Source organism: Podarcis melisellensis (genome assembly GCF_964234715.1).
Source record: "Podarcis melisellensis genome assembly, chromosome: 5".
Taxonomy (NCBI): domain Eukaryota; kingdom Metazoa; phylum Chordata; class Lepidosauria; order Squamata; family Lacertidae; genus Podarcis; species Podarcis melisellensis.
In genome coordinates, this window is record NC_138537.1 from 62,427,666 (window position 1) to 62,451,831 (window position 24,166).

Below are 24,166 nucleotides of genomic sequence, written 5' to 3' on the forward strand. Positions count from 1 at the left end.
GCTTATGTGTTTGTCTTGCACGCCCAGAATACATGCTAAAAAAATGTCCACTGTTATAAAGTAGATCTCAAATATATTCAAGCTTCACAGGATACATCCAGGGTTCAAGAAATTAAATGTCACACCCAGAGAGTAGACATCTTGCAAGTTAACTTTTGTATGCAGACATTTCTTTAGCACCACTTCCCCCCACCTTTCATTAAATGTGCCTAGTTTATCAGCCTATTAGTGAAGTTAGTAGTGTACATACGCTGCCATGAGCTCTTTGGTTTTCTGGACAAGGGCTGCAGCTACATAAATGGTGCAAGCATTTATGAGATTGGAATTAAAGAGCTCATAATTCATTTTGTGAGTGTGCATATGTATCCGTATCTTTCAGAAGTGATTGAACGTTAGATATAGAGGCTTAAACAGTTAAGTTTGATCACAGTACTAGACATAATCACTTTTACTATATAAAATAAATTGCACAATATATAACAGAGCACCGCAAAGTACTTCGTCTATCATTCAGAAATTTGTTTTAAGGATATTCTACAGCTAGTTTTTTTAAAAAATATTTGTTGTAATATAGGTCATACTGCAAAGGGCTGATCCTAATTTCAGAAGCATTTACATTTACTGAGGCATGCCTTCCTCCAGTCAGTAATTTGTGTCTGGTGTGCTAAGTCTGTGTGTGGGTTTTGTTTTGTTTTTAATAACAAGTACTTTGTAGTCTATATAAATCCTTAATTGGTGCATTGTGGGCAGCTTTTCATATGAGACATATATAAAAAAAATTTATTGCATGCAGCAACCTGATTTAAGTAAACATGCAGTCAAAACTATTGACCTTCCTTGGAAGCTATACAGATCTCCTTTCAGCAGCCATCACGGTTTTAAATCATATAATCATCTTTTAAACTGATAGATACCCTAGCTTGAATAGAGTATTGTGGTATTAGTAATACCATCTTAATAGCAGCAAAAGCTATTGCAGCATACATTTACATAACACTAAAAGACCTAACCAAATAGGAAACCCTCAGCAAAACAAAAAGGGGTGGGGGTGGAGAAAATGTGATCCAGCTTATGAGGTATCAACCTTACCAGTAAAAATGGAGAGCAACTAAAGGCGTTTCAGGGTTATTCCTATTCTAAATGACCCAAACTAATGATTGCTGAATATCCATTTTAAGTTTTTGCTACATCTGCCACCTACCTACTTGTGAGTGTTACCTTTGGTAAGTCATCTGCTAGGGGCAAGTCTATAAGTTTCTGAAAATAAGTGCATGCTCCAGTTTTAAAATAAAATTATAATTTTAAAAGTCTTCTCACATACACACCAACTCAGTAAAGGCTGATGAGAATGGCAGTCTACTTATTGTCAGACATGACAAGTCTCGTGTAAGAAATTAAGGTACCAAGCAGATGTTTGTGTGAATCAAAGTGCAAAATCAGTATAGTTACACTCTGCTAGGCTTGTATTATACTGGACACAGAGTTCAGTAATGTGACTGTAAATAATCATAATCATCATCATAATTATAGTAATCGTAATAAAAAGACCCATCTCTTCATTAAAGTAAAGGATGAATGCACAGATTTCCAGAACACTAAAGCCCTGAGGCAGCACTCTCTTCTCCCTTCAATTTCTTCAGTTCCAGTACTTCTTTGCTGCTGGATTTAGGCCCAGACTTCAGCTCCAACGGAACGGAACGTGGCGTGGCCGATCCCCCCCTTCCTTCACGAGTGGTTTGTGGAACTCTCGCCCAGCACGAGAGTGAATGCTGGCCCAACAGTATTCGCAGTAATACTGCAAGCAGGTAACATTGGCACAGAAAAATGGAGCAAATTTTCCACCACAGCGAGTGCCCTGGCATTCATCACACATCTGATCATCAAGCACATATGGCTTCACTTCCACCTACAGAAGGGGAGGAGAAACACAAAATAACTCAAAATAGAAAGAAGGCTCTGTGAATTCATCTCATTCATCTGAACACAGGGCAAACCTGTATAGTGTATAAATTTGCCAGAATAGCCAGTAACAACACACTCTACTTAGCTTTTCAGTATCGGAGACAATGTGGTGCTTCTGGCTGGTACAGTTTGTCACATCACAGAAGTGCATGCGTTTAGAAAGGGATCTGTCAGAGCTCCCACAATTGTATATTATCATCATGGGTGTCCACAGGAGTCTTTCTGGGGTGGAGCAAAGTAAACTTAAAGATGGGAATCAGGACTAGAGGGGAGACAATTGCCACCTCCACATGGACACCCATATTGCAAGACAAGCCTCGGGCAAGAGCAGCAAGAATGTGTCCTCGTTTCATTACTATTAAATTAACCTTCCAGGTTAATAGTATCAAAATTCTCAGTTCCAATTTTAGACAGAACAAGTCTACCCAGAAACCTTACAAAAACTAACCCTCGTTATTTCCTGGCCAAAGCTCTCCCACAGTGTTTGCAGAACTGCACCGAACATGAGAGAAGTTTGGGGGGGAAGACTGCGGGAGGCGGAAGGAAATAGAAGTCACTGACAATGTCAGTCATCAATGACCTAAGGAATCTGCTATGCTTCAAAGCATTTGCTGGAACTTCCATTTGCATCATTACGTAACCCATGAATGAGCCTTCCTACATCAGCATAAAAGTCTAATGTTTTCAAAATCTGCTCTTTTAAATCCTTTTGACGTATTCATAGCACCCCACTCCTATTACAATAGCAAATGTTTAGGATCTCCTTTATATTAAGATCAAGTTTAAAGTACTAGACAGTGCTACTGACCTAAACATAGAGCTTCAAGCCCAATAAAACAACCACATTAAAACATTAACTTGTCATGATCACTGGAAAAAGTGATCAGAATAGAAAAGCCTTGTCTTTCTTGTACTGTCCCATTTTTCTTTTCATAACATTAGATGCTATTGCCAAAATAAGTCTATAATGATTCAGTGTCAAGGTAATTATATTCTGAGCTCAGCATTTGAGCCAAAGCGACAGCATGACTCAGGATTAACACTGATGGTTCCAGTCATGCAAGAATTAATGGCTTTATAGATTAAGCCCTATCAGATTTATCATGCTTAAAAATTATAAATCTGTAAGGATATGAGTCAGCCAAAGTTAAGCATACTTATATCTCACTGGTTTCAATGGAACATGCTTACATACTTCTCATTAAAATCTATGTGGGGTTTTTTCCCCTAAGTAAAGTCTAGAGAGTTTGCTCTCTCCTTGGGTTGGGTGGCAGCGCTATTTGGATATTCAATCAGAGCTTTAAAAATATATAATCTTTGGATTTTTTTCACATTCCCTATTTTATTTCTTAAAAAATACATTTCTATGTAAATAAGGTCAAGCCTGTACAAAAATACGTGTGTCATTTTCACAACATTTTTTTGTTAAAATCATACCAACAGCAGCAGTTTTAGCTGTGGGATGAATTAAGACTATGAAGGAAATCAATTTCAAAGGAAAGGATATTGTTGCTTTGACCTCACATATTTTTGAATATCTGCTATTCTTCCACCTTCCCACATTTAACCACAGTACTTTTGGCCAACTACACTGTCTGGTGTATTTTCCAGCCCAAGTGTTATATCCAAAAGTATATTACAGAAAAAAGTAACAAGGAAATTGTACTATGTCTTCACTTATGAAGACAATATTGATTTTGCACACTGTTATTGAAACTCATTTGAGATTGGAAAGAATTTACATTTTAAAATCTAGCAAACACTGAATTTTGGCCATTAAAGCAGACTTCAAGTGATCAATCACAAACTCATGGGAGGGCTCGTGGCACTGCTGTGGAGGTCATGCATTACATGAAGAAGGTTCCTTGGTATCTCCAGTTAAAAGATCTCCTCAAGTAGGACTTGAAAAGGCCACAGCCCAAGATCCTTGAGAGCAAATTTTAGTCGGAGGAGACAGTGGTGGATAAGATGGGCAAATGATTTGAGCCCACTTAAAATGCCTGCACAATTTGTCAGCCATGTCAATCCGTCATATGGCATTTTGCTTACCCGTTTATCAATGTCATTGTGTTGGAGCTGGACAAAGCGAGCACTTATAGCAGCAATATAGCTCTGCTGATTGGAGAAAGCCACTCTACCAGCACCTTTTGGGTATTTCAGCTCTGGGTCCGTATCAATGCCAGCATAGCAGACTCCTCCATACAAACGATCCATAATCATTGCTAGTTCAACTGTAAAAGAATATTACACTATAAAAGACCTATACATTCATTCAACTTCCAGTAGCTAATTTGTGACTTCTTGTTGTTTAGTTGTTTAGTCGTGTCCGACTCTTGGTGACCCCATGGACCAGAGCATGCCAGGCACTCCTGTTTTCCAATGCCTCCCACAAATTTGTGACTAGTCTACATATATAAAAAACCAAAATTCTTGATAGTTATAGCCCCAAGTAATCTAAAACAGGAAATGAAAATGATTGACCGTATAAAAGACAAAAATCCTGAAAAAGCAAACAAAGCCAAATGCAACAGAAAAAAAACTTTATAAACCAAGACAAACAGAATACCAGAAATGTAAACAAGTTCTTATCAGTTACCTATCTATGACAGTCAACTGATTACGCTTTTAAATGAATTGTTTTATATTTCACTGTTTAAAATGCAGAGCAGTCTGTATCTCAACGCAAGTGGTTTTTCAAGAAACATCTAATGAAGATAGTTCTTTAGACTGACATAATACTGTATAATATGTAGTTTGTTCCTTAATCTTGCTGCTTAAGGGGGGGAAAACCACATCGAAGTCCTTGCCAATTTGAAATATAATGAAAAGCTCTAGAGACTATTACTGCATATTCCGTTTCGTTGGTCATGGTTTTGGTAACCATTAAACATATTCACTCACCAGCTCTGAGGGGTCGTGGGACTCCTCCAACAAAAATAGTTTTTCTGGGGTCTAAAGGTTGAGAGCCATCCATTACAAAGTCACTGTCACTTAAGTTCCAAGGTCGAATTTGCACCTGAAAAAGCCAAAAGATTAGCTTCATTTAAAATTTCTATTTTGAAAGCAACAGAAGTCAAGGGACAACTTTTAATCCTTTCCCATTTCTAATAGCAGTATAACCAAAGTTAATTCCATATAAATACAAACCAATGAAGATGGGATGTACTAGAATTTATCAGAATAGATATGCTGCACTGAAGCACCATCATAAAAGCATCAACTTGTGCAGCTATGCAAAAGAATGCAGGCAGCAGGCTTGCCCCTAACCAATGCTGTATCTCCTTGGTGCTCACTACCACCTTTGTCTACCAAACTGGCCTGTTAATTTTGCAGGTAAGTAAACATTCATTAGGATTCCCAAATACATCATCCAGATTTCAAATATGTTCAGATATTCCCAAACACTGGTTGTCTTACATGTTACAGCTAAACTGACCAAAAATAAAATAAAACACATGGTATCCAGTCAACTCTTGGGTTCCATCCAGGAGTAGCAAATCATGCTAATTTGATTTGCCAGCAAAAAGCGTTGTGTAAACTTAAAATCAGGGTTTTCATCACTGAATGGAACATGGTTAGGGATTAGTAAACTGGTGAGCAGCACATACAGAGCTTCTTGCAGAAATAAAATATAAGAACAAGATATGTACATGTTATTTTAACAATGTTGCCTAAGAAGATATTTGCTTCATATATAAAAATCTAGTCTGCTCACTCATATCTCTTATAAACCTAATAAAGGAAACCATTTCATGCAAAAAGTCTCAGTTCTATTTCTTCCATAATGAGTATAAATTCAGTTAAATGCGCAGGTGGCGCTGTGGGTTAAAGCCTCAGCGCCTAGGACTTGCCGATCGAAAGGTTGGCGGTTCGAATCCCTGCGGCGGGGTGCGCTCCCGCTGCTCGGTCCCAGCGCCTGCCAACCTAGCAGTTCGAAAGCACCTCCGGGTGCAAGTAGATAAATAGGGACCGCTTACCAGCGGGAAGGTAAACGGCGTTTCCGTGTGCAGCTCTGGCTCGCCAGATGCAGCTTTGTCACGCTGGCCACGTGACCCGGAAGTGTCTCCGGACAGCGCTGGCCCCTGGCCTCTTAAGTGAGATGGGCGCACAACCCCAGAGTCTGGCAAGACTGGCCCGTACGGGCAGGGGTACCTTTACCTTTACCTTTACAGTGTCTGAATTTAATATTAATTATGGTAATTTGCTATTTTATTTACTGTCTCTAGAAATAAGGTTGAGCAATATTTTTTCACATAAATCTACAGCATTTCCTCCTATTTGCTTCTTTTAATACAGAATTACACAGTAGAATACAGGCCAAGATTCATTTAATAAGCATTTCATACATTCTGAAAACTGAAGAAAAGGTGGTTGGTAGAGAACTTAATTCCTTTGCTTAGGCTAAGAGGATTGCCCAAACCGAAAGCATTTACACTGTCCATTTAAGAAGCCAGATGGCTGAATTTGGGACAAAGTCTTTGAATTGTTTTGAACCAAGCAATCAACAAAAAAGTCATTTTCATAAGCCTTACAAAGCCATGTGAACTTGGAGAAGGTGTTTATAATATCTGAATTTGTCACATCTATGCATTTTTTATCGAGTCAGAATTTTAAAATATTCTAATACCGGTTTGTTTTGTTTTAAAATTCTCTGCTGAGAGCACCCTCATCACCACATCTTCATTCATGCCAAAGCCAAGTTCCCCTGAAGACCTTCTACTCATACAATCCTTACCCCATTTTAAAAGGAGGGAAATAGGGCAAGTTAGTTTCTCCTCAGAATCAAACATTGATCCTTAGTTTGTATTTTACTTCTCCCATTTAGCCACAGTGATGGGGCTGCTCCACATCAGTTCATGAATAGTGGCAAATACACCTGAGAGAATTTTGGAATAATTCCCAATTTGCATACTAGATAATTAACATCGATCTGGTTCAGACACAATTTTGCATTATACAAATGAAACTCAGGCTTATGTGCACCTTTCACTTCTTTTTTCAATTAACCATGGTTCATCATTAGGTCCAAACCTGAAACTGAACTATAATTTTGCGAAACAAATCAAGATCATAAGTAGTTTTAATTGAACTATGGTTTAGGCAAACAAGACAAGTCAGTTTGTCCAGGTTCAAATACAAATAACCATGGCTTTTTAAAAATGGAAGCAAAATTCTCACTGTGGTCATACTTATGGGGGTGGCAGCAGGAGCAGACACAAACCAAAAGCCTGTTCACTAATGTTAGACTATATATTAAGACTGAATGAGGCTATTAAGAAGAAAAATCAGATCGTGTGTTTTACCTATACACTGCCTTACGCCACGACATATCATTCACTCGTGATATTTTACTTCAATGCAGTACAGCTAGACTGCCTTCAACTATACAGAATTTAGTACTGTTATGTCTGCAGCAATAGAACTTAAGCAAAATAAGGTTAATCGTTATTTGCAAGCTGAAACATCCCATACACAAACTGACTCACAACCCAGTCAAAAGAGCCATATACTCTTGCACATAATTTCGTTTACATTGGAGTATCTACATTTCAAATGAAAGGAGCTAACCAGCACATGGAAAGGGATGCACATAAAGAGTACATTAACACGTGTGATAAAGCTGCTTTGTGTGCTCACTAGAGCTCTCGTACATGGATCAGTTTGTTGGACCAGGGCATTAATCTATTATACAATCTCAAAGGAAAGACTTTTGAATGCTAAATTGTTCTGACATTTACTGAAGTTTAACATGGTCAATATATGCTAAAGCAATATGCCAGTATAGCAGTCAAAATAACAGGACAGAGACAGCCATTTTTGCACAACAGTAGTTGACTTTCAGCTATATATATATATTTTAAAAAGGTAGCATGTTGATTTACTTACTGGTTTGTCCTTGATAGTGGGACTTGATACACATAGATAAAGTTTCCCATCCTCTTCCAGACAGGCATCTATTAGAGCTTGCACAGAGCTTTCTTCCTGGAATAGCAGAAAGGCGTAACCTTGGAAGAGAACAAAATTACAAAACAGGAATAGTCAGAAAATATAAATCGTGGGGAAGCAATACATTTAGATACACAAATATTAAAATTAAAACATGGCATGGATTCTGTATGACAGATGTACAGTATCGTGGACACAGTTGATTCAAGGCACAATGTTGTTGTGGAAACAAGGCATATACAAACATTCCAGACCAGAACAGGATCAATTGTTTTGTTTACACCCGACCTCCTCAGGCATTATTTGCATGAAGGCTTAGGATGGGGTTTAATGATTGCTGTACTTGCATAAATTCACAAGCAGAAATGTTATGTTGGGGCATAAGTAAAGTGGGCCTGATAACTGTAGAAAGAAATGGTGTGTGTGTGTGTGTGTGTGTGTGCGCGCGCACACACACACACACACACACACACACACACACAGCAGATGCCCCTGCTCATTTTACTGGCCATCACCCTTCCACCACCCCTCTTGCTCAACTGCCACAGGCCCCACGCACTCGCCCATGCTACTGCACCTCTCCTCCCGCTCAACCCACTCACTGCAGCACAACCAGCTTACTTGCCCACTCTGCCCTCCACTCGTTTACTCTCCCCACCATCTGCGAGTCTCCAAGGCTTCCCTCACCCTGGAGCATGCACAGGTTGTCACCAGCATCACAATGGACTAGCATAAATACAGTACAGTGGTACCTCGGGTTAAGTACTTAATTCGTTCCGGAGGTCCGTACTTAACCTGAAACTGTTCTTAACCTGAAGCACCACTTTAGCTCATGGGGCCTCTTGCTGCTGCCGTGCTGCCGGAGCACGATTTCTGTTCTCATCCTGAAACAAAGTTCTTAACCTGAAGCACTATTTCTGGGGTAGCGGAGTCTGTAACCTGAAGTATATGTAACCTGAAGTGTATGTAACCCGAGGTACCACTGTATAGATGTAGAGTGTGCGCGTGCAGGGTGTTGAACTGTTGCGCCTCACCACTTTACCTCCTCTGCAACAGCAGAAAAGTCAGTAGCAAGAAGGGCTGGCTTGGTGTTAAAGTACAGTAACTCTTAAGTTGTGTGCGCCAAAGCACTTGTATATGCAGCTGATTCAGCATTTTAGCACCCATACCCCCTGCAGTAAGTATTAAGAGTGACAGAAGACAGCAAGACACTTGCTGGTTTTCCTCCATTTGTATCTCACCATTAGATATGATCCTATGCAAACGATGAAATAGAACAGTTCATACCACTTCATAGGTAGAGGATCAGGCTAAAAGACAGACCACTCTCCATATATAAACAATAATTCTATGCTAAGCGAACATCTGAAAAGACCTTCTTTTAAGTGTACCTATGAGATATCTTGGATCCATGGCTAAATATTAATATTTGAATTGACTCAAACAGATAAAGATAAATAAAAAATAAGGTGTTTTTCTACTGGGAAATGGTAAATTGAATTTGCAAATTCAGGAAATCTTTCTAAACTGTTAACAGCTTATCAGCAATAGAACATATCGCTTATAGATATAAATTTGGTCTGTGCACAGGCACTGTTCAGAAATGTTTTACATAGAATTTCCTATTCAAGACAGCTACTGCATTTGATCAGAATGGGGAGAACACATTTAAACTCTATGACCATAGCTATTCAGCAAAAATACATTTAAATTGCAGACATTTGACACTTTGCAAAGTGTGTTAAAACTGTTTTTCAAGCTTTATAATGTCACTGCAGTGGGTTACTCCCAATTCCACTGCTGTAAAATGATATTTATTGAGATGACATATAGGCCCCTCTTTATGAAAAACATGAGAAAAACATTTAGTATTTTATCCAAGCCATACCCAGAGTAAACCCACAGAAATCAGTGCATCTAAGTTAGTCCACATTTTTCAATTGGTCTACTCCGAATATAACTTACTTGAATACAGCCATAAAGAAATGTAGGCAACTTTTTTTTTTAATTAGTTACAATTAGCATAAATGGTCATTGCTCTAGAGTCAGGCATATTTTTTTAACTTTATAATTGTATGCTTTGAACACTAATAAAATTGTACTTCAAAATCCAAGGATGAAATGAAAAGTCAAAGAAGCTGATTTAAGAATACGAACCCAGAGGTACTTAAAAAAAAAATCTGCAGAGTTTCATTTAAAGCGTTGCTGTGCTGTGACTTGCTTTCCAAAAACATCAAAGGCATTAGCGCTAAAGAAATTGCAAAATAGAAGAGACTAATCTTACTTTAGCTACTGCAGAAGAGTGATATTGCATATTAGGCTATGAAGCTAGTTTCTTTAGGCAGTGGCAATGTACTGCAGTGCCAGCTGACTCATTCAACCAAGGAAATGGTGCATAAACATTTCAGATGAGGTAAAAAAAATAGTTTTACAGCTTGATTCCTATGTAGTGCCCTCCTGTCACAAAGCCACAGGAAAACTGCCACATAAAAGACATTATTCCTTATTGCTATTGGACATCTTCGTATTAAAGCTTTAAACTAATTTATGCAGCAGCAGCATCTCTGCATCACAAATACAGAAGCACACTGTAAAGAATGAAAGTTGATCTATAAAAGGACGAATCAACACGGAGAGAGCATAATTATTGCTAGGGATAAAGAAAATCTATTTTGCCTTAACACTCCATTGAAAACATGCAAGAAATTTGTGTCAACTGATCCATTTTCAATGAGCTTTGAAGAGCTGCCCCCAACACAACCGGGGTCAGGGTAAAAGAGTTTCTTGTCCAGGACTGGCAGGATTGCTGACAAGTGTGCACTGGGGGAAGGAGGGCTGGAGTCTGACTCAGGAGAGGTGGTCAATGACATGTGCAGTACTGCACAGGCCAGGAGGCAAGAGCTGGAAGTAAGGGACTTTTCAGAGCTGGAGGGTGGAGCACAGGATGTGTTGGAACAAGAGGAGGAAAAGGCAGGTCAGATAAGTGAAGGACTAGGTGCTTCCCCACCCTCTCCTGCACCACTGTCTCTCAGGAGGGGATTGAAAAGGGATTAGGAGAGGGAGCTTCCACGCAGCTGTAGCCTCTGTCATGCAGCTCATCAGGGAAGGTAGATAAACTGGTAGAGAGGGAGTGGTCTGCTATTGTGACAGCTGCTCCATAGAGTGTGTAGGTATCCAGAGCTGTAGAAGCTGTAGAATTACAGAGGGGATTAACCTCTGATGCTCAGAAAAAGCCATTTACTACACCAGGAGACTGAGAAGTTGTCAGAGGGGTTTTCTATCTGGAATACCCTTCACATAGGGATGGCGAGACCGTTCTCGCATCCCTATCACCTGAACCAGTGCCTATCCACAACCTTACAAGTTGTGACGATTTGCTACACAGCAGGCGAAACCCAAATGGCAACAGCCAATCAGGGAAATTCCTGCCATGCCCCTGTCCCAACGACACATGACACACGATGGCATAGCAAGGTCAGTCACAAAATGCCCTAAAAGTAGGGAGAGATGGGCGGGTGTTCCGAATGCACGAGCCGAAAGAGGAAGCTCTGGGTAACGTACATGGGTATATATGTTCCCTTGATCCATTTAGACTGCGCCTCATTGGCCAGATTGAACCCAACATTGAGGGACCTACCAATCGGGTGTTGTGGCTGACCAATCTTACCCACCCACAACACAGGTGGTCAGTCTCCAGGTCTCACCGCAACGTGTGCCCTCTTTTAGGGAGGACACAATTTATAGTAAGGTTTTGCAACTCTAAATTAACTGTTTAGTGGTCATGGTTAGCATCATTATTTGGGGGGAAATGTGAAGTTTCAATACAAAACTTATTTTAAGTCAGTGCTTTAACTTAGCCATTTTTCTTGTTGATTTAAATCATTAATTTGAGTTGCCTTGATTTAAATCCAGTGCTTTTTTCTGGGGGGATGCAGGAGTACGCATACCCCAAAACATTTTGTGAATCTAAGTTCAGCCTCATTGAGGGGCAGTATTTCAATATGAGTAGGAAAATGAGAGTACCCCTAAACATTTTTAAGGGGAAAAAACCTGCTTAAATCAGTGCACCCAGCATTACAAACAACTGTTATGGTTTGGTTATTCTTGGCAGGCCACTACATCTTTTTACGTAGAAATATCAGTGCACACATATTCATATTACTGTTTTGATTACATTTTTCTCCTTAGCTTTATAAGGCAGCTCTTCTTTCAAAAAATCACATCAACTTTAAAGCATCAGACTAAACTGCTAGTACAGTCCATAACAGTTTGCAACAAAATGTAGACTAGGGACATACTAAAAAGTTCAGGTGCTATATTCAATTTTAAAATGGTATTTGTCAAAGTCAAATGAATGAGCAAACAACAAGAAAGATTTCAATGAGGCAAGGATGAACTGTGTTACATTTAAGATAGTATGTAGTCTTTCATAGACAAGACAAGAAACAAACCTAAAGTACGATTTAGATTTGGCACTTGGTAGCAATAGGTGGAATAACTTCCAGGTAAGAAAATAACATTTCTATTTCTGTGAATGAAATACAAACAACCACTTCAGAAACCAGTTTAGCATTAACATAGTAAAATGAAGTTTTAGTTTTGTATTCTAAAAGTGTAAAGAGATGACAGATAGAGCTATCATCCTATATATTATGCATGCACACATACACACACATTGATATACATGAACATTCAGGATGAAGCTGAGGGGACAAATACAATCATCTACTTCATATGTAACTGAAGTTGAGTTGTGTGGTTTTAAAGATCATATAATATGCAAATTGAAGGATACAGGCTTCTTCAAAACTCATTTTACCAATTCTGCATTTTTTTAAACAAAAAATTAAAACTCTGAAGCTTTTTGTCATCCAATCTATTTATGATTTTTATTTAGACAGTGCCACTTGCATACCTGGCACATGAAGCAGGGAGAAAGGCGACAGCAGTAAAGAGGATTATGTTTCACAGCATGTGCATTTGAAGAGTTCAGCTGCAGGTTAGCCAGTGGGAAAACCCTGCAGCAATCACATTTATTGTGCCCATGCCTCTTAAGATAACATTAGGAAAGAGCTTTGGTTATCCTATTCCATGACTCTGCTTTCTTCTAACAGATCAATCCAAATCTTTACTAAAACATACCTGACCAAGCTCTTATTTTATCATGCACTTTTGCAAGTAACTTTTATTGGCTGGTACCATTTTTGATGTTTTCTGTGCTTGCTATTTAATGTCCCCAATTATATTTTCAAATGTATTTTTATGTGATGAAGCATAGTGGCTAAGAGATTGAATTCTGTATCAGGGCACCCCTGCTTCAAATCTTGCTTCTGCTGCAAACTTCCTAACTGGCCTGAGGTAAGCAACCCTCTCTCATCAAACTTCTCCCCATCTGCAATATTTACCTTATATAACTGTTGTATATACGATTACAACAGAATAATGCATATAAAGCATTTTGAACACACTATAAGATGTTAAATAATACTATTAGGATTTTTACAGTATCTTCTATAGAGTCTCTTCTAGGAATACAGTGGTGCCTCGCTAGACGAAAAGAATTCGTTCCGCGATTCTCTTTGTCTAGCGGTTTTTTCGTCTTGCGAAGCAAGCCCATTGACAGCTTAGCGGATTAGCGCTACAGCTGTCAAGCGGCTTCCAGCGATCAGCTGTTAAGCGGCTTATCAGCGGAACAGCTGATAAGCGGCTTAGCGGCTTAAGAAAAGGGCGAAAAAAGCGAAAAAAACCCGCAGGGGGGGATGCAAGATTTTTTTCATCTTGCGAAGCAACCCCATAGGGAAATTCGTTTTGCGAAGCGCCTCCAAAACGGAAAACCCTTTCGTCTAGCGGGTTTTTCGTCTTGCGAGGCGTTCGTCTTGCGGGGCACCACTGTAATTGTGAGAAACAAATTTTAAGTAATAGAACAGGCATTTCATAACTTAATAGGAAGCTTATGCACAAAATATTCAGAATTATCTCCATAACCACAAAATTCACTTTACTCAATTGTTTGCAACTAAATACTTTAATTTGAACAACCGCATCAACTAAGTTATACCTTTTATTAACTCTATAACCATATTTTTCTGTGTATGATGATTTTTTTTGCTAAAAAAATAGTCTAAAATTGGGGGGTGTCTTATACATGGGTGGTGAATGCACAAGGGTTCGAGTCTGAGTTTTGGTGTGGGTTGCCCAAGTTTGAGTTTGGTCTCTGGCCCAATTTCTTAATTTTGGGATTAAAAAAAGGGGGTCATCTTATATATGGGGGCGCCTTATACACAGAAAAATATGGTACTTTGCCATTTTCCCTGGACATACTGTACTGTAATCCTTAGCAATATACAATACGCTCCAAGAATCTTCAAAACAACAAATGCTACTTCAGTTTCTCATAGAAGCAAAATCATGGATGGAACTAACACCCACATCACACAGTGCAGTGCCTCAGAATATGGAGAATGTAAAATGCTATGTGAAAGCCATTTTTTGAATGTCTCAGAGACCAGAAATAGCAATCTCTTGTTCAAATATAGGGACTCATCTTTAATTCCGAGAAGTCAGCTGTGTGAAAACACTTATGTTCTTAGCACTCTAAGACTCTATTTATTAACATAGTATGAAGATGGTTGGCCTTTGCAATTACAGCTTTTTGATTTAATATTTAATCCACAGCATTACTGTTTAATAAGCAGCACACTTAGCTTAGGATACAAACCATAAGAATACTTAAATGATTTGTAGTGATTGTTTAAATAACAGTAATTTCATATACATTTGAGTGATGACTAAGGTATCATTTCCTAGTACCATAATTGGCTCAGGAGTAAAACATCTCAGAGTAACGGTGCTCAACAACAAGTTAGAGGTCTTTTGGTTAAATTAGTAGAATAGGAAGGTATAGCATCTATGCAACTGCTTCCTAAGCATTGGATGGAGTAAAAACGAAGGCATTATGTAGGTAGTAGTGCCTGATGATTTTTCCAAGAGTTTGTGTAGAAAAATAATAATGTACCTGAAAGATCACAAAGAAGAACAGGGTTGTGAGAAGTATCAATAAACTTTGTATTTCGGCAACATGCGACTTGACTGGTAAGTAAGGCTTAGAATTTGAATGACTGGAGAGCATTGGGGGAAGATCTGGGGATTTTGATTGTCTAGCTGGGTCAGATGTTATGTGGAAAAGAAAAGCAGAACTCATACGAGACACAAAACTCTGGTAAAATAAATTCAACTTGGAAGCAGGGTGGATCATCATCAAGCTACTTCAGTGAGAGGAAGGCAAGGTATTCAAAACAAACAAAGAGAAGTGGGATTCTTGATTCACACTGTTGCAAGGAGAGTTGGCCAGTATTTAATTCAGGAATGTGACTTAAATTAACTTAGTCAAAAAGTAGGGTGGAAAAAAAGACAAAGAATGGCGGAAGGGGCTCCATAGCTTTGGCACCTTTCAATCCCTGTGCCTCTTTAACACTAGCCAAGATGAGATTTCTTTTAGTCAAATCTTTGAGCTGTTTGTAGCTGCTGAATGCATTGTTGGCAGTTTTTCACAACTTGGTAGTAGAGAAAGCAGCTGATTCAATATGCATTACCTAAATCTGAAGACACCAAAGGAGTAGAGTTGTGCTTTTCAGTACAGGACCACTAACCCAAGGGAAAAGTTGTCAAATCTTTTGTATAGATTCTCTCTCCTTTACCTGACATCTCATGCAAAACTTCAACAACCTTGGATGTGAATTCCAAGTACTTGGAACCAAGAGGAGTGGTGATTCTGCTGATGTACACGGCAGACTTCCTGGCTAAGTTGATCTCATGTCTGGTGTTGAAATGTTGCTGTCCTGGGAGCAACAAACATCCTCTTCCCAGTGCAGCTCAGGTATTCCTTGCCACTACGTCAACTATTCCATTCTGACTTGCCCCAGTGGGGCTGCCAGGAGGGCTTCTGTCAACAACTGCCTTGGAACCGTCATTACCAAGAAGTGACGGAGGAGTTTCCCAACAATTACAGGGACATAATTGACTGAAGATGTACATACTCATCACATAAAAAGTGTGGGGCTGACAAAGCAATGGGAATAATAGGCTTTGTGGGTGGAAATTCCAGAAATACCACCAAAGAATTCCCTAATGTTGACCACTGCAAAACTAAGACAGGAATGGGAACATACAACTTTAGATGGCAAGCAGACCTTCGGTAGGATTCCAAGTCTTTAACCCAAAAAGCTGCTGGGTGACATGAAGAAGCTTTTCACCACTATGGCGCTACAGCCAATAAAAGGAGCAGTACTTGCCAAGTGTCTCTGTGTCATCAAAACACAAAAGCTCCCCTTCACTTAAGAGAGTTGGAATGTGACAATGCTGGTTGGATGGTCAAATATTTGGTGGGTTACCTAGAAGATTCAAAATACACTTATAGAAAAGGGGTATGACACCCATGGTGTTGCACAACTACAGTTATAAGCCTGAGATAAACTTAAAATATTTACAAGCCACAAGAAAACAAAATGCTGCAAAGGATACAGTAAAAAGTACTCTTAGCTAGTTGGCATAGATGTTGATCTCAGGAAACACTGGCAAGGTTATTTTGTAAGCATCCTGACAACCAGTGATGGGTGAGAAGAATGCTCAGGAGGAGTTAGAAACATGATAACAAAGACTGTCGACATAAGAATGTGAACATACCTGCAAAGGCACCAGCCTTTTGAACACAGAAGGAATGGTACTGCTGTTGTCAATTAAGTACCTGTTCCCAAGTTTACCTGACCAACAGAGTTTAATATATTCATGCTACAGGGTTTGTGCTGAAAGCTTTGACGGCTCAGAAGTCAGTTATAAATAATCTGGAACAGTTGTGACCGAGTGTTCTTTAGCACTTTCAGACAGACATTCAGGGCAACTGGCAGGGGCTTTGAAAGCTGTTTCCCACATTAGAACCATGATAAAATAGGAAAAGACTGTTTCCTTGTCTTCTGCTAAAATAGATCTTACTCAACAAGATTTTTACAAGCATGACAGAGCACTGATTTAGCTTCCTCAAAGGTAGTTTAAACTGCTTCCAACAGTAACAATTAAGGCCTTTTGCAGTTCAGCAATAGGTATTTTTTAAAACTAAAGCAAGAGGAAACATGCTGGCTTGGCTCCATAGTTCCTATGTACTCATGGGATGCTTCTGCTGGAGGAAGAAGGGAAGTGATTTTTGCCAATTCCTTCTCCCCCTGCTCCTTCAGACAACCGTCTCTTCTGAAAATCTTCCCTATAGGGATGCAGAAATCTGTGGAATAGTGAAACAGATGCCACAGAGGGAGGGAAACAGGCAATAATAAACCCCACCATTCCCCCAGGAAGTAGTCTCTCCTGGACTACAATTCTTTATGTGAGCTCAAAGGCAACTCTGAAACCCACACACTATTACAAGTCACCCGGTGAAGCAGAAACTGGTTTTACCCTAGGCCTGTATGATAAAATAAAAATAAAATCATAGCCTTCTACAAATGTTTTTTGAGGGAAAGGCATCTTTAAACTTTGCAATCAAACTGGCAGGTTAACTGATTCATTTTGGTTTTCTCACCAACATGTTTATATTGCATATCCATTGTGTCATTTTTTGCTATAGTTAAAAATCATTTTGGGAAAATACAGTTTTTTTTAACATAAACAATTATCAAGTAGATGATCCTCCAGTGATCTGCCCAATTGTTTGAATAGGAATCACGAATCTTATTAGTCAGCATGCTCTCAAAAATATTATTGCTAGAGATGCTTCACTTACTATTGCTCAACTCAGCTCAACCCAGCTAGAGAAGAGGAAATGTACATTCACAGCCCAAAATATGACCTATTGAAGTGGCATACATTTTTCTAGGCTAATCATCAGGGGTGATGGAAAATGTAGTCCAGCAACATCTGGAAGGCACCACACTGGCTACTCCTGTCCTACACAGTATGCCTGTGACTATGAAGTCTTGTATGGACTAGCATTGCAACAACTTTAAGCTCTTTTAAACAATCCAAATGCTGAACACTCATGCAAATGGTTATGAATTTATGTCCTAAAATACTAGCAAACACAATGATATTGCATCTAGCATATGGTTAGCGTGACCCTGTGTACATGCTCAAGAGAGATATTAAAGAACATTGAAAAGCCAAAAGAAAAAGCCAAGAGCCACATATGTCTTTAGAGAAAGAGAAGAAGAAAGAAACTATTCACATACAAAGCCTCATGTGCTGAAATTCTAAATTCATTTCTAAAAAAATACTGTTAAAAGGACATCCTTTTCGTGTTTATTCAATATTCTACCATCAGAAGCAGTTTAATTTAAAACTACTTCAAGCACTTAAAAACGTATACTTAAAAATAACATTCACACACAGAAGGAACATTTCCATGCACCAGAAGGCTTATATTAACCCGATTACCTTTAGGTGGAAAATAGGACTTGCTTTCAGCTTTATGAGGCCAGTCTACTACAAGAGGTCCAAACCTACGAAAGCTGGCAGTGATTTCATCTATATAAAAAAAAGTTGTAAAGACCTTTAGAAAGGGAACTTAAAGGAAAATGACAATAATTCCCTTCCCCTCCCCTCACTGCACATTACTATTTCATAGTACCTTCATCAATGTCAGGAGGCAGACCTCCAACAAACACCTTCCTAGAATAACGTTCCACTCTTTCACCATTTTGACAGCGGGTTGGAGAGCTAAGACCCGATGATAAAGACTGGTCACCATGACTGTCATCTAAGAAGCCATCTTCGAAAGGAAAGAGTGAAGAACGACCTGCAAAAAATGTTGTAGTATATTAGAAGTCAGAACATTACACTTTTCTGGAAAGACATATTCAATGAACAAACTAAGAGTGTTTTAAAATGTTTCAGTTCATGTTTCCCCCCAATCGGTTTTAAAATCCCTCCTATTATGCTAGGCTATCACTGTTGTAGCCAGAGGTAAGTGAATTCTATACTGCAGATGAGTACAAAAATTTTCTCTTGCCTACCTCTACCACATATTACAGCATGACATGAACAGTGGTACTCAGACCAACAATGCACTGTTACTCTAGATGAGAGTCTACAAGTGTCAAATTGATGATGTAAGACACCTGTGTCAAATATAGGTGGGTTCAGATGCTGTGAATAATAATTATATGATCACCATGCATCGTGAGGGACAAGTTGAGGTTTGTTTCAGCACTTCTGTTGGGATTCTGTCCTTTCCTGGGGCTTTACCACATGCCTTGGAGTTGATGGCGTAGACAAATACCAACCAACCAACCACCACACAATTTTTAAAATATGTACTTGATCCTCCAACCATACATGTGAATAAGTGTCATTTCTGATATCAATACATGTCAAGCATGCTACCAGCAATGACCGGTTTGAACATGTGCAGATGAGGGTAATGTTGGGACCCCCTTACTCATTCATCCAGATGCACACAATGCACACAGTGGTCAAGTGAGTTCAGAAATTAATTTTGGCTAGCTTGGAAAGAGGAGATAAAAAATGATAAAGTAGCCCATTCTGTTTGTAGATAACAAAATTTATCTGTAGCCATTTTCATGTTTTATAGCATTGATTAGAATGTAGGTCTGCAGGTAGGATTTTGTAAATGTTAATGTATTTTGTCCAGCATCTAATTTTTAGTTGCCTAGGAAATTATTATTATTATTGTAATAAAAATCAAACACAGATTAATCTCTTATTCTGTCACCTGGAATGTTCATAATAATTATAATGGGCAATTAACTACAAATTTAGGAAACTAAAAAGTTTTGAAAGGGCCAGTTGTATTAAACACCTGAACAATTTTAAACATATGGGGGAACACTCTGTGCTAAGGTGCTTGCTTTGAAGAAATGCTGGATGCATAAGAAAATTTCATCTTAAAATGTAAAGACTAAAGTGGAAGCAAGAGCAAGTCCTAATTAATGTAAGTAGCCAATATAGTATGATCGCATCTTACGCACAATTAACTTGCATGATTTTTACTTTGCACAGTCGAAAGCCGTCTGTTTGAAAGCCCACAAATTAATTGCATGCAAGGTGGAGAGCTTAAAAGGTCATTTTGTAACTTGGTTTTCAGACTTGCTTATTGGGCTCTGGGATGCTCTCTGCCTTGCTTGGAAGGTAAGGATGGTCCTATGGGAGCAGTTCAGGTATACATGTTTTTGTGTATACACACCACTGCAGAACATAACACCCTTGCAAGATCCAAGCATACTGTAATTCCTATTTTGGATACACTCAAAAACTACGGGTTGGATCGCAAGACAAAAACTTAAGTGCATGGAAAGAACGTTTTGCATGCCTGCCCTCCTCTCCTCAAATACCCATCTGTGCCCCACTCCAGAGTCACTCCAGAGCAGTGGCGTAGCGTGGGGGGTGCAAGGGGGGCCGGCCGCACCGGGCGCAACATCTGGGGGTTAGGGTTAGGGGGCACAAATTACTTGCCTTGCCCCGGGTGCTGACAACCCATGCTACGCCACTGCTCCAGAGGATCAGAGGGCCTTCCTAAACAATGTAGGAAGGGGTGTGGATGGGGTGTGCTAAGGGAGTAGAGGACTGCCCCAAATCAGGCAGAGGTCTACTCAATTCCTCACCTCCTGCAGTGCCCCCAATACCACATGCCAAAACCTCTGAAAAAGATTTTTGGGAGGTTCAGGTGGCTGTAAGGAACATAACATTTTCCTTCTGTAAACTTCCTTAGGTTAAATTAACTTATCTTTGGATCCAAGTCCATGTTGGAAAACATTTTCATCAATAATTAGTTTCTTCAGTCTGTCCCTGTTCATGTGTCAGTGCTGCTTGGTGAAATTTTATCTTGACAAGAAACCTTGTTAGAAAGAATGCTGGTCATCTCAGCTTTCACTTTAAAATGTTACGCTAGTTCAGAATTGTAGAGATAGTCTTAACGCTGTGGGTCTTTCTAGATTTTTGTTTATTTAAGGTATTTGTATCCATTTCTATCAAAAATTAATCAAGACATTTAAAATAATAAATACCAGCTAAACAATTTTATAAGCAAGAAAAAATCATTTAAGTTGCTTTAAAATCCAGTAGGGCAAAAGTTGTAAATGTTTCTAAGTAGCAGCATCCAAAAACACTCTAAATACATTTTGCTATTCCATAGACTTGGTGCCAAAATAGAAAGCATCTTGCTTCATGCGTGCCCATTGTTATCCAATAAGCATTCACAGTGGCGTAACGTGGGGGGTGCAGGGGGGGCCGGCCGCACCGGGCGCAACATCTGGGGGTTAGGGTTAGGGGGCGCAAATCCACGGGTTAGGGGGTGCAAATTACTTGCCTTGCCCCAGGTGCTGACAACCCACGCTACGCCACTGAGCATTCATGGCACTGATGCATCAGCAATCCCCAAAGCAAGACAACTGCAACATCTATTCCATGAAAATGTCAACCTACAAACTTTTTTCATTCTTAATAAACCTGTTTTATTATCATTTTAAATATAATTCCCAAAGTTTCATGATCTGGAAACAGTTTTTCAAAATGGAATTTTACATGTGAGTAAAATAACAACGGAAGTTCGACATGCAAGATGACTCAAAATTTCTCTATTATTTTCTCTAAAATTCAGTAAAAGAAAATAGAGAATAGGATAATGACTCTATAATGTGTTGATTGTTTGGCTTTCTCATTTGGTGAACTGAAATGTGTGTGTTCTTGCATTCCCTCTTAATTAGATAATGGTGTTGGGAACAGTTATCCTGCATTCACAACTCTAATTTTAAAAGTGAAACAATTCAATATTTAGTTAAGGACAGAAATGAAAAGGACAGAAAAGTGTAACATGCATGCAGAACAATAGCAACGAAATATAAGTAGAAAAGGGGAGGTCTCTCAGATCTAATATTCCCCTCCAGCCTCAAGCACCATCATGTAACCCTGCCTAGAAATGATGGAAAAAGCCAGGTATCCACTGCAGTAAGAGTCAAAAAAAAGAGGCAGATACAAAAATAAGAAAACTTCCCTATTCAAGTTAGAATATGAACTATGAGAATATTCCTTCTAGTAGTTTTGATTAACTAACAAACTCTGCTTAGCTGGGGGCGGGGGATCCAGTTGCTAATGTGTTCCCTGCTCCACATAGTTTTCTTCAGTGCTTATATTTCAAAGACAGATAGTATTTGTGCCTTTTAAAATAGAAGGTTGCACATGAGACTAAGATATTTTTGACTCTAGCCCTTAGTATATTAACAGTGCATTGCTATACATGTCTACTAAGAAATATTTTAACGGGACTTATGATTTTAATGGAACTTACTTACAACTAAGTGTTTAGGATTGCAGCCATGTCTTGGCTGATATGGAAATCTGAGAAGCATGAAATCCTGTAGGCCCTCACTGGTCAGCCAGCCAGTGGTACATCGTTGGAATGATTGGCAGATACAGTGTTTGGCCATATTATTCAAGTCTGGAAATGGTGACTGAGTAGACTGGTTACAGACAGAGAGCATGACAATATTTTGGGAGGGAGCGGGGAGGTTGATACCTGTAACAACATTTCTTGAAGTGGGCATCTGTGCTGTCAAACAGGCCTATGCAAATCAACATTTGTGACTTTCTTTTCATCATGAAGTATCCAAGCACAAAAGTACAGCCTATGGTCCCTTAATCATGTACCCCAAGGACGGCCCTTGGTTTTGGGGATCATATTGGTCATGCTGGCTGGGGATGGTGGGAGTTGGACTCCAACAACATTTGGAGGGTCACAAAGTTATTTATCTATGCTCTAAGTCATGGGTAGGCAAACTAAGGCCCGGGGGCCAGATCCGGCCCAATCGCCTTCTAAATCCGGCCCGCAGACGGTCTGAGAATCAGAGTGTTTTTACACAAGTAGAATGTGTGCTTTTATTTAAAATGCACCTCTGGGTTATTTGTGGGGCATAGGAATTCATTCATTCCCCTCCCCAAAAATATAGTCCGGCCCCCCACAAGGTCTGAGGGACAGTGGACCAGCCCCCTGCTAAAAAAGTTTGCTGACCCCTGCTCTAGGTGCTGAAGTTTGCTGTATGCAAACACAGAAGCCGTATGTGGGATTCCACAGAAACCAGTAAGAATAACATTCTCCTTTAAAGGGCCACAGTAGCCTGCCCTCCCCCCTATCTCTCTCTCTCTCCTAGGAAACTTCAAGACTAACATGCTAATTTCAGCAGCAACCTTTCAGTTTTAAAATGAGAAGCCTTGTCTTTTTAAAAAACAACAACTCAGCATAACTTTAAACTGAAGCTGCTCCTTCAACAATGTAATAAAATATACCATCAAGGCAGAATATGTGCATGTGTTAAATTACTCAAGTTCAGTTTCAAGTATTAAATAATAACTTTAAAAATTGGCAGCAAAACAATGATTTGTGATAAATTAACCATAAGCAATTAGAAATCTGTATTGCATTGCAGAAACAGAATCTGATACAGGAAAGCTGTACAGAGCATTACAGACTTGGGGGTGGCATGATAAAATAATAATTACCCACAGTATATACACATATTATTATGGTCTATCATAGTCTCTGATGAAAACTGAAATGGGTCACAGCTTTAAGAGCTGTGCCTGGGGAAAAGTAAAAACCTCCAGAAGCTCCCAAATGTGCAGAAACAGTGGTACAATACATGTATACTCTGGTGTGCCTCTTCTAGGCAAATGTTTGATATTTTTTATCAGCATTTATAATCTTACATGCATAAAAGCAACAGAATTTTTTTAAAAAAATAGAAAATTGAACACTTCAATTTTTCATTTTTTTGTTAAAGCATGTGAGATCATAGATGTTGATCCACACCTGTTCACATAGATCTTTGAAAATAGTTAAACTTTTTTTTGCCATTAGTAATATATCAACATTTCATGAATATTTTACTTTGGACAGTTCGGCAGCTACTGTCTACCACTACAGCACTGTGTTTTTTAAGAGAAACAAACAAAATCTCTCTCCTTTCAAAAACACTTCTCCACTATGTTCATATAACTATAAAGCTATATATCCAGTATTGGGACCAGTGCCACTATGGCAGCAAGGGGAAGACACTCCTGTTGCCCCACAGAAATAACCAGCTGTACATAGCCTCAATTTGCTGTTCCCATCACCATATTCAGTAAAATTTAAAATATTTTTTTTACCTCGTCTCCGCCCATAGCTCCTGGCTGCATGTAAATACAGAAAAATATAGTGGGTATTGGCATAACAGTAATTACTATATATATTGTTTTCTGCAAAATTCGGCTTTTGAAGTAG

The 24,166-nt window shown here is 39.1% G+C and overlaps 1 protein-coding gene across 8 annotated transcripts in view; it reads right to left on the bottom strand.

The window, feature by feature from the left end:
- Nucleotides 1-1,530: 1,530 nt before the first annotated feature.
- CPEB3 (cytoplasmic polyadenylation element binding protein 3) overlaps nucleotides 1,531-24,166 on the bottom strand; it is a 67,845-nt gene continuing 45,209 nt past the window's right edge. For 5 of the 8 annotated variants that reach the window (XM_081911633.1, XM_081911634.1, XM_081911631.1 and 2 more), the window contains 7 exons: nucleotides 24,052-24,075; nucleotides 18,521-18,688; nucleotides 18,328-18,417; nucleotides 7,849-7,967; nucleotides 4,864-4,978; nucleotides 4,012-4,193; nucleotides 1,531-1,906 (listed from right to left, as the gene is read on the bottom strand). In XM_081911633.1, coding sequence (XP_081767759.1) covers nucleotides 1,679-1,906; nucleotides 4,012-4,193; nucleotides 4,864-4,978; nucleotides 7,849-7,967; nucleotides 18,328-18,417; nucleotides 18,521-18,688; nucleotides 24,052-24,075 — 926 coding nt within the window. In that variant the 3' untranslated portion in view covers nucleotides 1,531-1,678. The remainder of the gene's footprint in view (nucleotides 1,907-4,011; nucleotides 4,194-4,863; nucleotides 4,979-7,848; nucleotides 7,968-18,327; nucleotides 18,418-18,520; nucleotides 18,689-24,051; nucleotides 24,076-24,166) is intronic. The other 3 variants (XM_081911632.1, XM_081911630.1, XM_081911636.1) reach the window with 1 other exon arrangement.